The 19,745-nt window shown below is 49.9% G+C and overlaps 1 protein-coding gene across 1 annotated transcript; it reads left to right on the top strand.

The window, feature by feature from the left end:
• Window positions 1–227: 227 nt before the first annotated feature.
• Ccdc92b (coiled-coil domain containing 92B) lies at window positions 228–11,362 on the top strand. Its single transcript, XM_059269526.1, has 3 exons — window positions 228–375; window positions 5,493–5,540; window positions 8,439–11,362. Exons 1-3 carry the CDS (start codon window positions 246–248, stop codon window positions 9,050–9,052), a joined length of 792 nt encoding a protein of 263 aa, XP_059125509.1. The 5' UTR covers window positions 228–245; the 3' UTR covers window positions 9,053–11,362.
• Window positions 11,363–19,745: the final 8,383 nt, after the last annotated feature.

The following is a 19,745-nucleotide window of genomic DNA, read 5'->3' on the forward strand; positions in this document are numbered from 1 at the left end:
GGCACCCCTGGGCCTCAGCTTCTTGGACTGTTAAATGGGAATAATAGTCTCCCTGAGGACATGCTCACTCAGCCTTGGAGAAAGCTAGTAGAGGACACTGAGGGTGGGGGAATCCTCTCCCTGGAGACAAGAGGACCCAGCATGAAGGACATCACAAGGGATCTGAGGTGGGGCAAGGCAAATGGCCTCTGAAGATGTGGTATCACCTTGTCTTCCACCCAGGTGGGGCCCAGGCCTGGGTTGCCATGGATACCGTGTCCCTGGAGCATCAGATCCAGAGCGTGCAACGCCACATCAGCTTCCTGAAAAAGGAGCAGATGGCCCTGCTTCGAGACCTGCACCTGGAGATCCTGAGGCTGCAGAAACGCTGCTCAGGTGAGGCTAGCACTCACGGGGGGCGGGGGGCGGGTGCTGGAGTGAGTAGGGGCCACTGTCACCACCATCCGTTTCTCTGGTGGGGTGCCCTCCTTGAGTTCCTGTGAGCCTAACACCGGTTCTGTCAGGTCTCTTTCTGGATGAGAAGGACGAGGTGGAGTGAGTTCTGGGGATGAGCTGGATGTGACAGTACATGACTGTAATCCTGGCATGGGGGAAGTAAGAGTTAGGTCTCCAGCTGTATGGTAAGTTCTAGGCCAGCCTGGGCTACACGAGACCCCGTCCTTCACCCTCCCCTGCTTCCCCACACCTAAATGTTTAAGGCTGAGGACCCTACTGAGGTGGTGGGTCGGGCTTCCAAGAACCAGTTCCAGGGGCTTCCTGTCCTTTTCAGTCACTGTTCATTGAGCTCCTGTCATCCCTCAGAAAACCCAGGTAGGGAAACGCAAGTACCAGTGAATAATGGTGAGACAGAGCAGAGGGCTTGGAGTGTTGCTCAGTGTTGGAGCACTTGCCCAGCATAGACACAAGGCCCCGAGTTACGGACCCAGCATCACACACAGAAAAATAAACACACATCAGAAAGTAAAAGGGCAAAGAGGAGTTCAGGATGATAATCCAGTTTGAGCAAGATGATGGAGCCCGAGTGCCTCCATCCTAAGAAGGAGCATATCATCTCCCCGGAGGCTGAGTAGTATGCAGACATACTGACGGATGATAGGGAAGGAAGTGAAGAAACCACCAGACAAAGGGGCCAGCATGGCAAAGGCCAGGAAGTAGGATAAAGCTGTGCTTAGAAGAGACCGTGAGAAGCCAGACTGCGGTGGCACACACCTTAAGTCTCAGCACTCGGGAGACAGAGGCAGGTGGACATCTGAGTTCGAGGCCAGCCTGGTCTGCAGAGCAAGTTCCAGGACAGCCAGTGCTACACAGAGAAACCCTATCTCAAAATAAATAAATGAATAAATTAGGAAGAAAGAAGAGGAAACTGTGAGAAATCCAGCTGGAGGCAGATCCTGGAGACCCTGACAAATACAGGGAGAGCTGTGAGTTTGGCTTGTCTTCTCGACAGTAGAAAATGAAAACCAGTGAATGGTTTGGAGCAGCAGAGACAGTGAATTGTGGCACAGGGAGGCTGGATATGTGTGGTGGGGCTGATGGGGAGGTTCCAGGGAGAGGTGAAGAGTTACTAGGAAACAGCTTGAAGGAAAAAGCCTGACAATTGATTGCATTTGTGAGCAGAGAAGAGGCAGGCAAAGAATGGATGGAAATTCCAGACCTGGCTTCTGCTCTTGGATCCACAGCCTCAACTTCCCCGGCCTCTCAGAGGCAGGAAGGACTGTGTGACTCAAGTGTAGGCAGAGTTTTCCCGTCCCAGCAGCCGCTTCCAAATGACCACACTGAGGCTTATATTACTTATAAATGCTCAGCCAATAGCTCAGGCTTATTACTAGCTAGTTCTTACAACTTAAATTAACCCATTTCTATTAGTTTACATTCTGCCATGTGGCTTGTGGCTTCACCTGTCCTCCAGCATGTCCTATCCCTCCACGGCTCCTGGCGACTCCTCTCTTCCTCTTCTCAGAATTCTCCTAGTCTGGCTCTCGAGATCAATCTCTTCCTGCCAGGCTATTAGGCAATCAGCTTCTTATTTGCCAGTGAGATTAGTACATATTCATAGTGTACAAAAAGATTGTTCCCCAGCACCCAAGTACTCATGTATCTCCCAAGTGTAGGCTTTATGTGTGTTTGTTGATACAAGGTTTCATATAGCCTAGGCTGTCCTTGAACTCTTTAAGTAGCCTAGGATGATCTTGAACTTCTAATCTTTCTGCCTCAAAAATGCTGGGATTATAAGTATAAGCCACCACACTCAGCTCTTCCAATGCAGGCTGTTGTACCAATAGCTCAAGGGATATCTCAGTTAGGAGAGCCCAGTTTCCTGTTTATCTATTTATTATTTCCTCTTCCTTCTCCTCCTCCTCCTCCTCCTCCTCTTCCTCCTCCTCCTCCTCCTCCTCCTCCTCCTCCTCCTCCTCCTCCTCCTCCTCCTCACTGTGTAGCCCTGACTGTCTTAGAGCTCAATATGTAGGTCAGGCTGGCTTCAAATCCACAGAGATCCTCCTGCCTCCGCCTCACTAGTGCTGGGATTAAAGGTGTGCCTACCACCACCAGGCTCCAATTTCTTTATTGTGAAAGTGATAAACCAAGACCCAGAAAGAGAGAAAATAAAAAATATATGTTAGTGTCACAGCCAGGATTAAAACCAGCAGATGTGCAGTTTTCTGAACGTTCTCTACCTCTCTGTTGCCCAGAGGGGGAAACTGAGGCCAGAAGGCTCGAGTGAACCACTCAGCTCCTCCCTCACATTAACAGAATGTGAGCAGTCTTGACTCGGCCTCTTGGCACACACAGACCCAAGCTAGGCTCCTGGCCATCTATCTCCCCAGTGACTGGATGGCCCCAGAGGCCACATTTTCATCACAAGGACAGTATCAGAGGCAAACAGGAGACTCAAAAATCTTACTGCAGATCCTCTCATTTCTTCTTGTTTTTCCCTAATTCTGGAGACCTAGGTCCTTCCGCTCTGGACACAGGATAGTTCCCATGACAACATGACAGGCAGGATTAGATGGCCCTCTAGCCCCCTCTGGCTCTCAGGTGAGCCTGGGCTTGGAGCCTCCTGGTTATTGACTAAGGAGATAAAAATAACTCTGTGGACTTGTCTGGAACCGCTACTCTGGGAGGAGATGACCGGATCAGGCCCTTCTTCCAGTGGGGGTGCAGAGAAAGCAGAGGGAATAGAGGAAGGAGACTGAGGGGGACCCAGAAGGGCAGGGTGCCTGGAAAGTGAGGTGGAGATGAAGAACATGGGGCTTGGAAGTAGAAGTAAGTTCTGGGCTGATAGAATAGCCTGGATAATGACAAGTGCCCCTGAGCCTTAAGTGCTGACCGAGCCCTAAGCTAAATCCTGTTTTTTCTCATTGCATCCTGGCACCAGCCCCTTGTAAGAGAGGTGCTGTTTCGTTCCCATTTTCCAAATGAAAAAACTACGGCTCAGAGAAGTATCCTTACTGGTCCAGGGTCCTGCCATGTACTGATTTCATAGAATGCTTATGTAACCTACAAGGATTCTCATCAGAAGATGGATAGAGAAAGATGGGGAAGCCTGGCATGGTGGCACACACTTTTTTTTTCTTTTTTCTTTTTTTTCTTTTCTTTTTTCTTTTTTTTTTTTTTTTTTTTTGTTTTTTTGAGACAGGGTTTCTCTGTGTAGCTTTGGGCCTTTCCTGGAACTCACTCTGTAGCCCAGGCTGGCCTCAAACTCACAGAGATCCGCCTGGCTCTGCCTCCCGAGTCCTGGGATTAAAGGCGTGCACCACCACCGCCCAGCTGGTGGCACACACTTTTAACCTCAGCACTCTGAAGGCAAAGGCAGAGGGATCTCAGTGCATTCAAAGCTAGACTGGACTACATAGTGAGTTCCAGAACAGCCAGGGCTATATAGTGAGATCCTATCTCAAAAAAAAAAAAAAAAGAAGAAGAAGAAGAAGGGGGCGGGGGCAGATGGGATTTTGTCTCATCTCTCAGTCCTGTGGTTAATGGTTGAAAGAAATCAGTCCTTGAGAAGTTAGTGGCAGGGCCAAGGTCCCTTAGGCCATTTCATAGACCTTGGAGGAGGGGAGAAGTTTGGTCCCAAAGAGACCTAGGGATGGAGGCATCGGAGGCCTCCTAGTGGCCCCAGGGAAGAGGTTCAGGCTCCGGTCATAGCTAAGGTCCTCAGAGCTCTCTGTGTCCTGGCAACAAGTGGCTTCCCAGAGAGAAGGTACTTCTAGCAAAGCCCCTGGGCCCCCAGAGCATTTTGAGGGGAGAAGACAAGCGTACAAAGGTCACAGGCCGGCCTGTGTAGGTACTGCTGGGCAGTAGTCGCAGAGATGTGCCACTGTCTGTGGGCTCTAAACTTTATCCCTGAAGGTATAGGCAGGTGCTCCCAAGTAGACCCTATGGCTCCTGGCTCCCTTCTGCCCTTTTCCCAGCAAACTACCTCTAGTCCTGTCAGAATTAGAACCCAGAACCAGGAATACTGTTTCTGTATCACTGAGTTGTACACCCCTGATCCCTCCCTGTTCTGAGCTCTGGGAGTTGAGGGACAGGAGGCGGGGCTATTTTCAGTTGCCCTGAGAGACGGAGCATTGGGGGCACCAAACAAAAAAAATGAGTATGAGAAAAATAAACAGAGCTGGGTGCACGCCTTTAATCCCAGCACTCGGGAGGCAGAGGCAGGTGGATCTCTGAGTTCAAGGCCAGCCTGGGCTACAGAGTGAGTTCCAGGACAGCTGGGACTGTTACATAGAGAAACCCTGTCTCGAAAAACAGAGAAAAAAAGAAAAGAAAGCAGAGATGAGGTGTGGCTGGGCCACCAGCACGCAGGAAGAACTTGTTCCTATACCAGTGACCTTGGTGATGGCATTTCCCAGCTTGGGTGCCCCTGAGGAGTCCCTCCCCTTTCAACGCCAAACCAAAGCCTGGTACATCTTCCACCACTAGGTGGCGCCGCCCTCCTTAAGCCCTTCTCCTTGCATAGTGGTCAAAAGGGGTTTAGGAAACGGCAGGGATCTCCAGACAGTAATACAGGTACGATACTGGCTATGAAATTAGGGTCACATGTGTTCAGCTTGGCAAATAGCTTCTGCCCATTTCTGTTACTCCCCAAGCGTCTCTGGGCACTGCAGCATTCATCAATCAACTAAGCTCCTATGGCTCAAGACCCTGTAACAAGAGTCGAACACAACCATCTGACCTGGTAGCATGTCACCCCTTAGGAAAAGGCAAATACCCCCTCACCCCCTAAACAAGCTAGGCTCTTCTGCCCACACGGAAAGTCTCTGTCCCCGAGCCTAGGTACAAAGTTTTTGCTAGAAAGCGCTCTGGGCTTGGGATCCCCAGGCCCAGGCTATGCCTCCAGCATGACTCTTGCCCTTGCTGGGATGTAAAGTAGCTGTAGGGGGTGGTGTAGACGGTGCCTGTAGATCTGTCCTTCCATTAACTGAGTTGTGATTTCCTGACAAGCACACCTGCTTGTGCACACACAAACCACCCTATTCTCTCTTCCCCAGAACTGACCCATGACCTGGAGATGAGAGAGGTCCAGTCTCACCAGCAAGGTAAGAGAAACAGCTCCGAGCTCTGGTGGGAGGTGCATAAAGCCCAGAAGACTGAGTTTCACCAGTTGTTTGTTTTTTTTTTTAATGTTTTATATATTATTATGGGAATGGGACGCACACATGTGGAAGTGTGAGAACTGTTGGGAGTCAGTCAGTTCTCTACTTCTACCACATGGGTTCCAGGGATCAAACTCAGGTCATCAGGTTTGACAGCAAGCACCTTTACCTGCTGAGCCATCTTGTTGGACCAGATTTTGCTTTTTTGAGATACGCTCTCATGTAGCAGAAGCTGGCCTCTAATTCACTATGTAGTCAAGGTTGGCCTTGAACTTCTCAGCCTCCTGCCTCTACCTCCAAGAGCAAAAAAGGAAGATGCCCAACACAGACCTCTGCCCCCACCCCCCACGCAGTGGTATATACAAACACGTGCACACACTGCACACATGCACACACACATGAAATGAATGCCACAATGAAAATTTAAAAGTAAAGTTGTTTTTTTTAAGTCTCATTTGGGCAGAGCATGGTGGCACACATCTTTAACTCAGGAAGCAGAGGCAGGCAGATCTGTAAGTTCTAGGCCAGCCTGGTCTACATAGCAAGTTCCAATACTTCTGGGGCTACATAGGAGATCCTATCCCAAATAAACAAAAAACGAGGGGTGCCGTACCAGAAGCCCCCCAGGACTGAGTGACAAGACCATGTCAAGACCTAATGTAGGACCCGGGCAGTGGTGGTGCACACCTTTAATCCCAGCACTTGGGAGGCACAGGCAGGCAGATCTCTGCTACATAGAGTAACTCTGTCTCGAAAAACCAAAAACAAGGAAGACCTGGTTAGGAAAGAGAGGAAGGCTGGGTGGCCTGGAGCTGGCTGGTCCAGTTACCTCCCTGTGTCTGTCAGGGTCAGAGGAGGATTCTGGTGGTACCATCGAGAGGCAGGGGTACCTTGGTCTTCAGCCAGTTTCTTTGCCATGATATATCAGATTCAAGGCCATTCTAGACTACACAGTGACTCCTGGAGACTGTTCTGTGTTGAGATACTGCCTCATTCTGTAATCCCAAATGACCTAGAACTCACTATGTAGACCAGGTTAGCTTCGAGTTTGTGGTTATCCTCCAGCCTTAACATCCCAAGTGCTGATATTACAATCATGAACCACCAGGCCGGTGCCAGAAGAATTCTTAAGAGTTGACAGAAGGGACTGGAGAGATGGCTCAGTGGTTAAGAGCACTGGCTGCTCTTCCAGAGGACCTGGGTTCAATTCCCATCACCCACATGGTGGTTTACAACTGTCTGTAACTTCAGTTCTAGGGGACTCAACACCCTCATACAGCAATACATGCAGGCAAAAGACCAATGCACATAAGATAAAAATAAATAAATTTTTAAAAAGTTAACAGAAGGGGGCTGGAGAGATGGCTTAGGGGTTAAGAGCACTGACTGCTCTTCCAGAGGTCCCGAGTTCAATTCCCAGCAACCATATGGTGGCTCACAACCATCTGTAATGAGATCTGGTGCCCTCTTCTGGCCTGCAGTCATACATGCTGTATACATAATAAATAAATAAAACCTTTAAAAAAAAAAGTTAACAGAAAAAAAACCAAAACAAACAAACAAAAAATAGGCAGTGGTGGCATGCACTTTTAATCCCAGCACTTGGGAGACAGAGGCAGATGGATCTATGTAAGTTTGAGGCCAGCCGGCTACAGAGTGAGTTCCAGGACAACCAGGGCTACACAGAGACAGAAAAAAGGAAAAAAAAAAAAAAAAAAAAGAATTGACAGAAAACTGGACATGGCACACCTTTAGTCCTAGCACTTGGTAGGCAGAGGCAGGAGGATTTCTGTGAGCTCCAGGCCAGCCAGTGCTACATGGTGAGACCATTGTTAGGGTGGGGCCGGGGGTGAAGAAAGGAAAGAAAAAACAGAAAAATTGACTCCCTGCCTTACTGATGTGTTACAGTTCTTACACATCAAAAACTCACAAGAGCAATGAAGTCTGGAAACTTTTAAGCTAAACTGTTAAAGTCCTGTAGATCCCTTCGTGCAGCTGAAGATCAGCTAGGACACAAGGGAACTCTTGGGCTTGAGCCAACTGTGTCCACCTGTTCGTATGGCACTTTTGGACACTTCTGTGCTTGGGGAGAGGGGACACTCACTCATCCCTGACACTAGACAAGGAGTTACTGCTCTGTAAGGAACCTATCCCCTTTTGCAGCATATGTTAAAGCTCTTTGCATTGTTTTGATGTGTATCGATGGTTCACTCCTGCTGTAAAGGCAATAGCAAAAACTAGACCAGTCAGCAAAAAGAACTCACACATGGGATATGTGCTCCATGAAGGAAAGAACACCCAACACCACCTCCTGTGCACGCCCACAGCTTCTCAGGCCCTGCTCTTAACATGGCTTCCTGTCACGGGGCTTTGGCAAGCGCACAAGCTGTTCCCGGTCCAGGAGTACCCTTCTCCGTGGGAGGAGCTGTTCTCCCTAGCTCTGGAGCCTCTCCTGCTTCACCCTCTCGAGCCTGGAGCCTCTCCTCCCCCGATGGCATCACATCCCCCTTAGAATCAGAGCATTAATTTGTCTTTCTGACACATGTCGCACTGACATTTGTTTGTGGTTATTTACTATACTGCGCTGTATGTTTCATGAGAACACGGCCCGGAGACTCAAGGCCCAACAGATTGCTTACAAATGAACGATCAATTAGAAAGAGTTTTGAGTTTAAGCCGAAGAATTAGACGCCCGAGGGTAGTTCAGGGCTACGGTCCCGGTGGCTGGAATTTGAAGCGGAAGAGCCGGGGTGTTGGGGGGAGGGGTGGCCGCTGGGCCTGCTGAGTTACGTTTCACGCCCTTGGGGGCATCATCGCTCCCTTATTCTCCCTTGTTTACAGAAGAGGCGTCCCGGGAGCTGGAGAAGAAGTGCCGCGCGCTAGAGTCGCAGCTGGAGGCGCGAGCGGCGGCCAACGCGGAGCTGCGGCGGGAGGTGGCGCAGCGGGAGGCGCTGGTGTCTGCGCTGCGCTGCAGCCTGCGCTCCGAGGAGCGCCGCTTTCTGGAGGAGCTGCGGCGCCGCAGCCACCGCGCCACCGTGCTGGGCACCGAGCTGCAGAAGCACACCGAGGCGGCCGCCTACCTCTCCTGCCAGCTGCACGCCGCGCGCCAGAGACTGCAGGCCCCGCGCTCCGGCGCCGCTGCCGCCGAGCCCCGACCCCGCCGACGCGCACAACGGGCCCGCCGACCTCCCGAGGCGGCCGCCAAGGGGTCGGGCCGGGACTGGGCGACCTGGGACGACGCCGATCCCATGCCGGACCCCGCGCTCTTCCTATACCCGCGGAGGCCGCCCCGGCCCAGTGCCCGCGGCCCGCGCCCTTTGCTACGCCAGGAGCTGCGAGACCAAGACGCCCCGCACCCCGTGTCACACCAGGAGCCCCCTGACCAATGCGGCCCGCACCCTGGGCCCTTGGAGAGCCCTGACGCCACGCCCAGCGCCCTAGGGGATCCTGAGTAGGCGCGGGGCAGGCAGTGGAGACCGGCAAGGCAGGCCCTGCTGGGCGGGATCAAGGATGGGGCGGAGTCCAGCCCGCAGATCCACCCCAGCTCCGCCACCCACTAGAGCTGCCCCCGCCTGTGTGTTTCCCCCGAGATGAGCTGCCCCCTTCGGAGAGGGAGCGCCAAAGGATCGCACCTTTTTTTGTGGTGGAATGGCAGTAATAACCCTAATCTGGGTTCCACCCAGCCCCTGGGACGGGGAGAGGCGGGGTCTTGTCTGTCCCTGGAGAGCTGACAATCCCTTGAAGGGCGGGAGAAGGCTGGGTCTGCCTACAGGAAGGAACACGGTGGCACTTGGCACCGCTAGGCCTGCAAGCTCCCCTTTCCTGCTTTCTCTCCTCCACTCCCAGCCCTGCCCAGCCTTTTGCTTGGGAGAGGCAAGTTTAGGAGCTAACTCTTGTACTCGGAAGTAGCTACTCCTCGCCCCACCCACCCCACTGATAAGTCCTTGAAGGTGAGCACGGAACACTTTATAATCTATTTTAGAAGTCCTCTCAGAGCCGCTGGGTTCCTGGTGGCAATTGACTTGCAGAAAACAGTAAGCATAGACCCTTGGAGCGGGTCATGGAAGAGGAACTGATTGGTTTTTCCCATGCAGGGGTGCAGGAGATAGGCAAGCTGGGGCTCAAATTTTGGCGAGGACGGAAGGGTCGTTCGTCCTTCCCGTTCCTGCGGCCGGCCACCTCAGAGACTTCGCAGTCCTGTTATAGGTGCTAATCTTGCCCAGCTTCCCAAGCAGCTGGCTGCATCCAGAGGCAGGAAGGAGGGCCTGGCTTTTTTAAAGTGGCCGCTATTTATAGAAATTCGATTTTGCTGGGGAAGAAAGTGGAGACTGGTTAGTCCTCGGTGGTGCCTAACCCTGGAAAGGCCCCTAAACCTGCAAAACCTGCTGGTGATGGGGTGGTCCTATGCTCTCTCTCCCTCTTAGTTGGGAGTGGCAAGTAGAGAGCGGAATGTTGGCACTTTCTCCTTGTCAGTTCAGCTCATCCTAGGCCCCGCCCCTAGCCCCCACTCATCTCTCTTGGTCTGACCTGCATGGGGTCCTAAGTGCCTGTGAGATCTTCCCTGGGGCTGCTGAGCAGGAATGCCTCTGTTCACTCAGACGCTGGGCCCCTAGCAGGCCCTGGCTAAGGCACCACATTGTGTGTGCCTCCCAAGGTCTTGAGGTGGGGAGCAGAGTCAGTCTCTCTCGGTAGCTGACAAACTTCTCCAGTCATGGCCACCAGGAAGACACAGAAATCTTGGCTCATACCCTCCAGTCTGTAAGAGGAAGCAGGAGTTTGACCTGAAGCAGAAGGCAGTGAGCACATGCCAACCTGATCCTGCACACAGACCCCTCCCCACTCTCCCCTCCCTGAAGGACAGCTGAGGCCACTGAGCAGAGCTGTCTAGCTCCTGGGAGTTGGATGGCGGAAGTAGAATCCTGGGGTCCCTACTAGGGCCCCTAACTGCTACCTTCACTCCAGTGGCAATATGTGTACCGCTTGTCCCCTCTCAGTTTTGTGTGACTCTGCCCTCTCCTGCCACCCTCCCCACCTGGAACCTGCCTGTGTGAGGGACTCACTCTGTTCCCTGGGAGGTGCCCAAAGGGCAGTGGGAAGGGAAAGGCCGCTTTCTCTGGGTGCCTACACAGACCTACATCTCCTACAACCATACTTTTGGGGTGAACAGGGTGACTTCACTGATTTTTCTAGGAGAGCCCTTTCTCATCCATCCATCCGCTAAAAGCCATAGCTACCCCGACTAGCTTCCCTTTAAACTATAGCAATAGCCTCCTTCCTTTTCCCTTCTGGGCACCCAGGATGTTCAGCTGGTTCCATCACACCCCATCCCCAGGCATCCGACAGTAACCTGCCTGTCTTTCCTCAAGTGACCCTGTCAACTAACGCCTTCCAAATCCTGTTTCTCTTCCAACAGCCAGAGATAATGATACTTGTTCGTGGGGTGCTTGAAGATCTCCCAGATGAAAGGGTCTGAGGGCCTCTGACTCCCTGTCATGCATGACCTTGGGGTGGGGGAAGGAAATAATGCAACTCTTCCAGCAGCAAGGGAGTGATAAGGAGGCCTAGGCAGATACAGGATTCCAGTGTTAACAGAATAGCCCTTCCCCCTTCCTCTTCTGGAAATGGATGGCTCCCTTGAGTGGTCTATAGGCAAGGACTCCCTCAGCCTTCTGGTCTGGGACAGGCCCTCCCCTTAGCTTCCACCCTTTCCCTTCCTGGAACTGACTCTAGGAATCCACCTGGTCAAAGGAAAAGTACCAGCCATGACCCAGGAATGACCCAGTAGCCAAGAAGGGGAAGACCAGTCCATCTCTCTGCTTTGCTGTACACATCCCCATTGGGAGACAGAGATGGTTCATGTGGACACTCATAGGGGAGAGGGCTCCTGCACAATGTAAGTACAGACAGACTCAGAAGGAAGAACTACATGGGAGTCCAACGATCTAGAAGCCATCCAGGAATGAGTGAGCAATGCAGTATGAGACTCTATACCCCTTGTCCCTGTGTCTTTGCCAAGGCAACCTGTTCTTTGGGGGAACCAGCCAAGATGGGGCAGCTTATTCCTATACGAGCAGCAGGATAGAGTTGTCCTGGATGAAGATGGAAAGATGGTATGGAGCATCTTCTCATTTAGGGGGCCAGGGGTCTCCTAAGCACCCTTTCACAGTGATGTGCCAGCCTCGAATGGGAGACATGCAGGGCAGACAGATCCTGCTCCAAATTCTCTGTTGGCTGCGCTTTTTAATCCAATGCTTTTCAGAGTGTATTCACTCACCTACAGAAATAGAGCCCTGTGCTTTAGGGGTGACTATCATATGCCTTATTCTTAATAAAATGTTTGGAAAAACATGTAAGTCTGTTCTCTTGCTGAAAATGCTGTTGCTTACCTACCTCTGTTCCAGCAAAGGTAGAGTAGGGAGCTGCAGATGTGAGGGAGACAATAGCTTGGAAATAAGTGGGTAGAGTGAACCAGATGCCTGATAGCGTTACAGACACACAAATATGCTCTTTAGCCGGGCGGTGGTGGTGCACACCTTTAATCCCAGCACTTGGGAGGCAGGGGCAGGCAGATCTCTGTGAGTTGGAGGCCAGCCTTGTCTACAGAGTGATTCCCAGGACAGGTTCCAAAGCTACACAGAGAAAGCCTGCCTCCAAAAAAAAAAAAAAAAAAAAAAAAAAAAAAGCCGGGCGTTGGTGATGCACGCCTGTAATCCCAGCACTCGGGAGGCAGAGGCAGGCGGATCTCTGTGAGTTCGAGGCCAGCCTGGTCTACAGAGCAAGATCCAGGAAAGGCGCAAAGCTACACAGAGAAACCCTGTCTCGAAAAACCAAAACCAAACCAAAACAAAAAATGCTCTTTAGGGCATAAGGTGCTTGCTGAGGTGACCTGTCCCTTTGCCAAGGCCTGCCAGCCTCTCCATGCACCCCCAACCTGAATTAACATGGAATGAATGAGATCTTGGATGAGAGATTTCTGAGCAGCCTAGAGAAGGAAAGGTTGGAAGGATCCCATGCCTAGAATTGTTCATTGTTCTGGTCTAGAACGAACCCTAAGGTCTTGGCCTGTCTGGCCACCCGTGTTGTTCTCCATCTTATAGAAGTGCAGAAGTCCACTTCCTAGAGACAAGCTCTTTCTCATCCTCTGCTAATGGGAGTCATCCTGTGAGCACAGCTTCAAGAATTCAGCACATCTGGTACCGCGCTTACAATGTACGTCTATGTTATGAACAGCTAGAAGAAGCTCTGCATCCTGAACATGAAACCTGTTCTATGTGCAATCCTCCCCTCCTGATAATCAAAGCCACTTCAGTCCATCTTGTGGGGAGAGAAGACTGATCCCATCATACGGCCCAAGTAAGGTGAGTCACATTCACTGGGTTGAAGATGGACCTAGGAGTCCATCCAAGCCCATTAGTGAACCACAGGACTTTCGTTGAAACCACACATTCAACATTCCATCTTAGGTGCTAGGCTGCAGTGGTGAAGCGCATAGGACTGTTGGCAAAGGCAAACTCCTGGGCAGCTATGGCAGTCTGTGAAATTGGAGGCGTGGTGGATCATTTGCCACCACAAGAGGGAAGGTGTTCAGAAAAATGAGGAGGTGGTTAGGACATGGCTCAGCCTGTAGATTGCTTGCCCAGCATGCATGAAGCCTGGAGGTAGAGCCGAGGCACTGTGTAAACTGGGCATGGTGGTGCATGCCTTTAGTCTTAGTACCCAGAAGGTACTAAGGTGATCACAAGTTCAAGCTCATCTTCCACTACATAGTGAGTTTGACACCCCTCTGCTACACACAAGGTCCTGTTTTAAAAAGAGGGGTGGGGGGCGCTGGAGAGATTGCTCAGTGGTTAAGGTCAAGTACTGCTCTTCCAGAGGACCTGAGTTTGAGTTCCAGCACCAATATGAGTTCTAGTTCATAGACGCCTATTAATTCCAGCTCCAGGGGATCTAACACCTTTTCGTTTTGTTTTTGTTTTTTGAGATAAGGTTTCTCTGTGTAACAGTCCAGACTGTCCTGGAACTTGCTTTGTAGACCAGGCTGGTCTCGAACTCACATAGATCCGCCTGCCTCTGCCTCCCAAGTGCTGCGGGGATTAAAGGTGTGTGTGCTCCACCACACACAGCTCACATTTGCTTTTAAGTCAACAAGATTGATTTGTGGGTTTTTCTTCCTCCTCTTCTTCATCTTTTGTGGTCTTGGGATTGAATCTGGCATATGTACTCTATTATTGAGCTATGGTCCCACATCATTTCAACTTTATTAATATTAATTTTTAATCAGTATTTATGGTTTGTTTGTTTTGTTTTGTTTGTGCCTTGAGTCTGGGTCTCATTGTGAAGCGCAGGCTGTCCTGGAACACTCAAGTCCTCTGTTTCTGCTCACAAATGCTGGATTATGGATGTGCACCACCACCACCACCGTGCTTTAATTAGTTAGGTTTTTGATTTTTCATTATTTTTTAAATACAGGTGTTTTTCCTCCATGTATATATTTGTAACACCTTTCGTGCCTGGTGCACACAGTTAGAAGAGGGTACTGGCTCCCCTGGAACTGGAGTTTATGGTTGTTTGTAAGATATCCTGGGGCGTCTGGGACCAAATCCTGGTTCTCTGAAAGAGCATCTAGTGCTTTTAATTGCTAAGCCATCTATCCACCGCCCTCCTTAGTAGTAGTAGTAGTAGTAGTAGTAGTAGTAGTAGTAGTAGTAGTAGTTGTTGTTGTAGTTGTGACCCAAAACGACCTGAACTCCTGATCCTCCTGCCTCCATCTTCTAAGTGCCTGGCTATGGCTATTCTTTTAGAGATGGGAATTAATATGCTGCCTGGACTGGTTCCAAATACTAAGGCTCAAGTGATTCACCGACTTCTGTCTCCTTAACTACCTGGCACTAAGGGCTGCACGCCACAACACTCAGCTTCTCCTTGTTATTTTGAACTCAGCTCTCTACTTCAGTCTCTAGGACTCAGGTGGACCAACACATTATCTGTAGCAAATCCAAAGAATATAGCCCAGGCCTCTGTTTGTTCCTGGTGCCTAGTCTCTTAGAAGGGTGTGGTCTAGGGAAGAGAAGGCCCAACCCTGGATAAACATCTGCCCAAGACTCTTGGTGTCAACTAGGGTTTGGAAAAAAAAGTGAACAAAGAAAATGAAGGGAGAGAAGGGACTGGTTGACATTTGCCACCATGAGGTCCCAGGGGCTACTTGGTTATGCCCTGTTCAGAGCCATAGTTTGTGGTGGAGATGTGAAAAGTCAGCATGGGATAACTCTCAGAGATCATCAAGTAAAACTTAACCCTCTCATTTTACAGATGGGGAAACTGAGGCCTGGGGCTTCTCCCTGCTGTTATCCTTCTTTCCTGGCAGTTCTTCATGATCCCAAAGTTCAGACCTGGAAGTTAGGGGGCTCATCCTGCAGTCCAAGGACTTTGGGGTCCAACCTCACCTCTCCAGCCACCTAGGGAACTCCACTGGGAAAGAAGGGGAGAAGTGGCCAGAACCAGTTGAGTAGGTGTATCCATCATAGCAATAATTAGGAAGGTGGGAGGCTTTGAGAAGACTAATTATGTGGGCCAGGCTTTAGCCTAAATAAACTTCCCTCTGTACTTCTACGGCATGTTTGTGTGGGGCTCCCAAAACAGGGAAACTGGCCAACCAGGCATCCCTAAGGTAATCCAAAGAAGGAGTTGTGCATGAGGGTTGAGAGGACAGGGGAAGGGAGCCACCAAGGACAAGAGGTGGATCCCAGGCTGCAGACCAGTATGCCCTGCAGACACTAGGCATGAGAAGGCTAAGCAGAGGGCTTCTCCTCCTTCTCTGAGATAGGGTCTCAAGTAGCCAAAGCTGGCCTTGAATTCCTGATCCTCTTGCCTCCACCTCCCAAGTGCTGAGATTTGAGGTGTGCACCACCACACCTGGGCACCTGAGGTAGGAGTTTCTGTCACCAGCCTATGTGGACTCAGGCTGGTGGGCCTCAATCCAGCATTATGAAAATGATCCGAAGCCCTGGACAAAGGTCAACAACGCTCAGCGCTCAGCACACAGAGGAAATATCTGCAAGGAAGGCCAGGTATTATAAACAGTGGTGGAGATCAAAGGTAGCACTCGAGACAACAGCAAAATTTCCCCTCCTGAGCCTTGTGGAGCCCTCAGAAGGCCTGCTCGACATTCCCTATGCCTGGATCATCCACGTGGCCACCAAACACGTCAGGCACCTCACCTGCATCAGACTCAGGGAGTATGCTGGGGACACCCGGATGCTCTCACAAGATCCTGTCTCCAAGGGGGGAGATCCCGTTTTGGGACTAGAGAGAAGGCTCAAGAGCCTTTGTTGCATTTGCAGGGAACCCCGGTTTGATTCCCAGCACCAACAAGGTAGCTCACAACCATCTGGCTCCTTTGGCTCCTGCATGCATGTGGTACACAGACAAGACATACATGCAGGTAAAATTCCCATACGCATAGAATAAATAAATTAAAAGAAACAAACAAACCCTGTTTCCTTACTCAAGAATTAGACATGCCAGTCTGGCCAAGCCAGTTTCAGTTTATACTATTATTGTTACTAGTTTGAGAGAGGGTCTCATAACACCCAGGCTGGCCTCAAGCTTTCTATGTGGTGAGATGTGACTCCTGATGCTGAATGTGGGCTTCTAACCACAGCTGCACAGGATGGATACAGTTCTTCAAAATCCTAGAATTTCCTGGCAACAAGCCAAGCACTCATCAGAGGTTAGTTAAAAAGACTGTGCTAAAACTACACACTGGGCTATTACTCAGCATAAAATGGATCAAGAAATCTCTTTGCATACTGATATGGAGCAATCTTCAGAATATTGCTAGGATGAAAAAAAAATCAGGGTGCGGCTGGCAAGCTGATTCAGTGGGTAAAGTGTTTGCCGCCAGGCCTGGTGCCCTGAGTTTGATCCCCCAGATCCACAAGGTGAAAGCAGAGAATACACTCCTACAGTTTGTTCTCTGACGTCTACTAGTGTCCCCCAACAATAAATAAATGAATGTAACATTTCTTCTTTGAAATCAGGGCAGAGACTGGATGTCATATGTTTATCTAGCAAAAAGGAATGCTGGGGTGCTAAGTTCTTGTTTTGAGACAGGGTCTCTGTATGTAGCCTGGGCTAGCCTGGAACTCTCAGAGATCCACCTGCCTCTGTCTCCCTAGTTCTGGGAGTAAAGGCAGTGCCTCTATGTCTGACTGCACTGGCTGCCTTGCAGAGGACTGTGTTTCTTGTCCCAGTACCCATATGGTGGTTCACAATCGTCTATAAGTCCAGCCCAGGCAAAAAACCCTCACACATAAAATAAATAAGTAAATAAAACTAAAACAATCTTTTTAAAATTAAAAAAGGGAATAGACTATAGGGAAAAATATATATATATACATTGTATATACACAAACTTTATATGCTATCTCTCTAGAAAAGTATAAAAATTAGTAACTTAAGCTATTTGGATGGGAGCCAACAAGATAGGCGTGGTGGTGTGTTCCTGTAATTCTAGCACTCAGAAGGCTGCAGGGGGATTGCTCCAAGTTCAAGGCCAACCTTGTTTATGTAGTGAATTCCAAGCCAGCCTAAGCTACAGAATAGAATAAGATCCCTTCCCAAACAACCCAAAGAGCCTCTGAAGGCCTTCATTCTGCAGCCTTGCACATGACATTGCTTGGAGCTTTCTGGATCAGCAATATGCATCCCTAAACTCTTGCAATCTGTGTTTGAAAGAAGGAGTAAAGCAGGAGTGTTAGTATTATGCACTTTTCAAAGTGTGTTGATAGCCACTGTGCATTCCCAACAACTAGGTGAGGCTAGATGGCTAGGTGTTTTTATCTGATAAAGAAAGCACCTTTGGGTTGGGAGTGTAGCTCAGAGGTAGAGTGTTTACCTAGAATGCATTAGCCCTATTTTGACCCCCAAAGCCAGAAAAACAAACAAACAAAAGACAGGACAGGGAGAAAGCTAGAAAGATGGCTTGCTGTTAAGAGTGCTTGCTGCTCTTCCAGAGGACCCAAGTATGGCTCACAACCAACTGTAACTCCAGCTTCAGGGGATGCAACATTCTCATCTACCTCCATGGGCACAAGTACACACACACACACACACACACACACACACACACACAAGTACACACACACACACACACACACAGATACACGTGGTATATACACGCATACACAGGGCATATACACATACATATAATTAAAAATAAATCTTAAGAAACAGGGCTAGGGAGGTGACTCAGTAAAGTAAAAAGCCAGCGTGATCCCCTAGAATCCCAGCACTGGGGAGATGGAAACCTGGAGAATCCCTGGGACTTGTTAGCCAACCAGCCAGTTTAGCCAACTGCTGAGCTCCAAGATCAGTAAGAGACCTTATCTCAAAAAATAAGGTAGGGTGAGGGCCACACACACTCCGTAAAAATGTAATAGTAGTTTTTAAAAAAGATAAGTTGGAGAAAGGAGGCAGACACCTGATCTCCACTCGGACAAGAACACACAGACACACAGCACGACACCTGAGATCCAGCAGGATGATAATGAAATGATTTGCTCAAGTTCACCAAAAGAGACAGGTAAAGGTTACTAGGGACTGACTTCCAGTCCAGCTCAGGGTTAGCTTCACACACCACCTTGCTTGGCTTCCTTTGTTTTGCCTGTGTGTTTTCTTGAGACAGGATCCTAACATGTAGCCTAGGCTAAGCTCAAACTTTTTCTACTTCTCTCCTTGCCTTCTGAGTGCTGAGAGTACAGATGTGAGCCGCTGTGCCCGGCTCTCTGCCTTCTATGTGCATGGGGCAATAAAGTCTTGCTCGTTTTTCCAACTTTCTTGTGCAATAACCTGAAATCACTTCTTCCTAATCCTGGTTAACTCCCCTTTACCCTCACATAACAGCCAAAAGAATCTTTCTGACAAATGCCTCTTACCACTTCTCCCTCTCTTCCTCTCATTTGGAGGTTTCCTTCTTCAGCTGGCTACCGTTTTCATCACTTACACTCTAGGGCAAAGTGGACTTCCTATTTATTTTATTTTGACAGAGTGTTACTAAGTAACCCAAGATGGTCTTAAACTCCAGATCCTCCTGCCTCAACCAATCAAGAGCTGGGATTACAGGCCTGTGCCATCACATTGGATCCCTAAATCTACTTTCCTTTGCAATTTATAAAAGGGTGCATGTAGACCCCTCCCATCTCATCTTCAGATTCCCAGGTTCCATTAGCTCCTAGCAAATGTAAAAACTGTGCCTACCAACCTCACAAACGGCTTCCTCCACCTGTGCACAGAAGGCTTACCCCACCTCCCTCTCTACCTGGAGAACTTTAGTTGTCTGGTGAGACCTGGCTCAAATTTCACCTCTGGGACTAGGGGTGTCTCTCAGTGGTAGAGACACCTTCACCATGCCAGGGTCCTAAATTCAGTCCTCGGCAGGGCACACACAAGTCAACCCTTCAGCAACCTCCGACCTCACTCTTTATTCACCACCCAACCAAAGGAAGAGAAGAATAGGTACTATAGTAAAGACGGATCTGTAGATTCAGATTAATCCGAGCCTAAAGCTGTTCTCTCTCTCTCTCTCTCCCTCCCTCCCTCCCTCCCTCCCTCCCTCCCTCCCTCCCTCCCTCCCTCCCTCTCTCTCTCTCTCTCTCTCTCTCTCTCTCTCTCTCTCTCTCTCTCTCTCTCGACAGGGTTTCTCTGTGTAGCTTTGGAGCCTGTCCTGGATCTCACTTTGTAGACCAGGCTGGACTCGAACTCACAAAGATTCGCCTGGCTCTGAGTGCTGGGATTAAAGACGTGCACCACCACCGCCCGGCAGCTGTTCTCTTATATGACCTTGGCCCTCAGCGTCCTTCACTGTAAACGAAGATATTGGTCTGGAAGTGAGAACCCATCTACTGTGCGTGTGTGTGGAGGGGGGACGGGAAGGGAGAGGCTGGAAGTGAGAGCCCATCTACAGTGTGTGTGTGTGTGTGTGTGTGTGTGTGTGTGTGTGTGTGTGTGATGAGGGGAAAAGCCCGTGGTGCCCAGTACAAGTTTTGATAGTCTGTTCCTGACACTTTATGCTCATTTGCAACCCTCGCCCTGCCGCTGGCGAAGACCCTGTATACCTTTCTCAATAATCCAAAACCACTCTAGTCCCTG

This window comes from Peromyscus eremicus, chromosome 8a, assembly GCF_949786415.1.
Source record: "Peromyscus eremicus chromosome 8a, PerEre_H2_v1, whole genome shotgun sequence".
Classification (NCBI taxonomy): domain Eukaryota; kingdom Metazoa; phylum Chordata; class Mammalia; order Rodentia; family Cricetidae; genus Peromyscus; species Peromyscus eremicus.

Excerpts from the sequence above, each read along its gene's own strand:
- Ccdc92b (XM_059269526.1), top strand. The coding sequence starts at position 246 with ATGGATACCGTGTCCCTGGAGCATCAGATCCAGAGCGTGCAACGCCAC. Across the intron at positions 376-5,492 it reads GCTGCAGAAACGCTGCTCAG|AACTGACCCATGACCTGGAG; the intron begins GTGAGGCTAGCA and ends TCTCTTCCCCAG. Across the intron at positions 5,541-8,438 it reads GGTCCAGTCTCACCAGCAAG|AAGAGGCGTCCCGGGAGCTG; the intron begins GTAAGAGAAACA and ends CCTTGTTTACAG.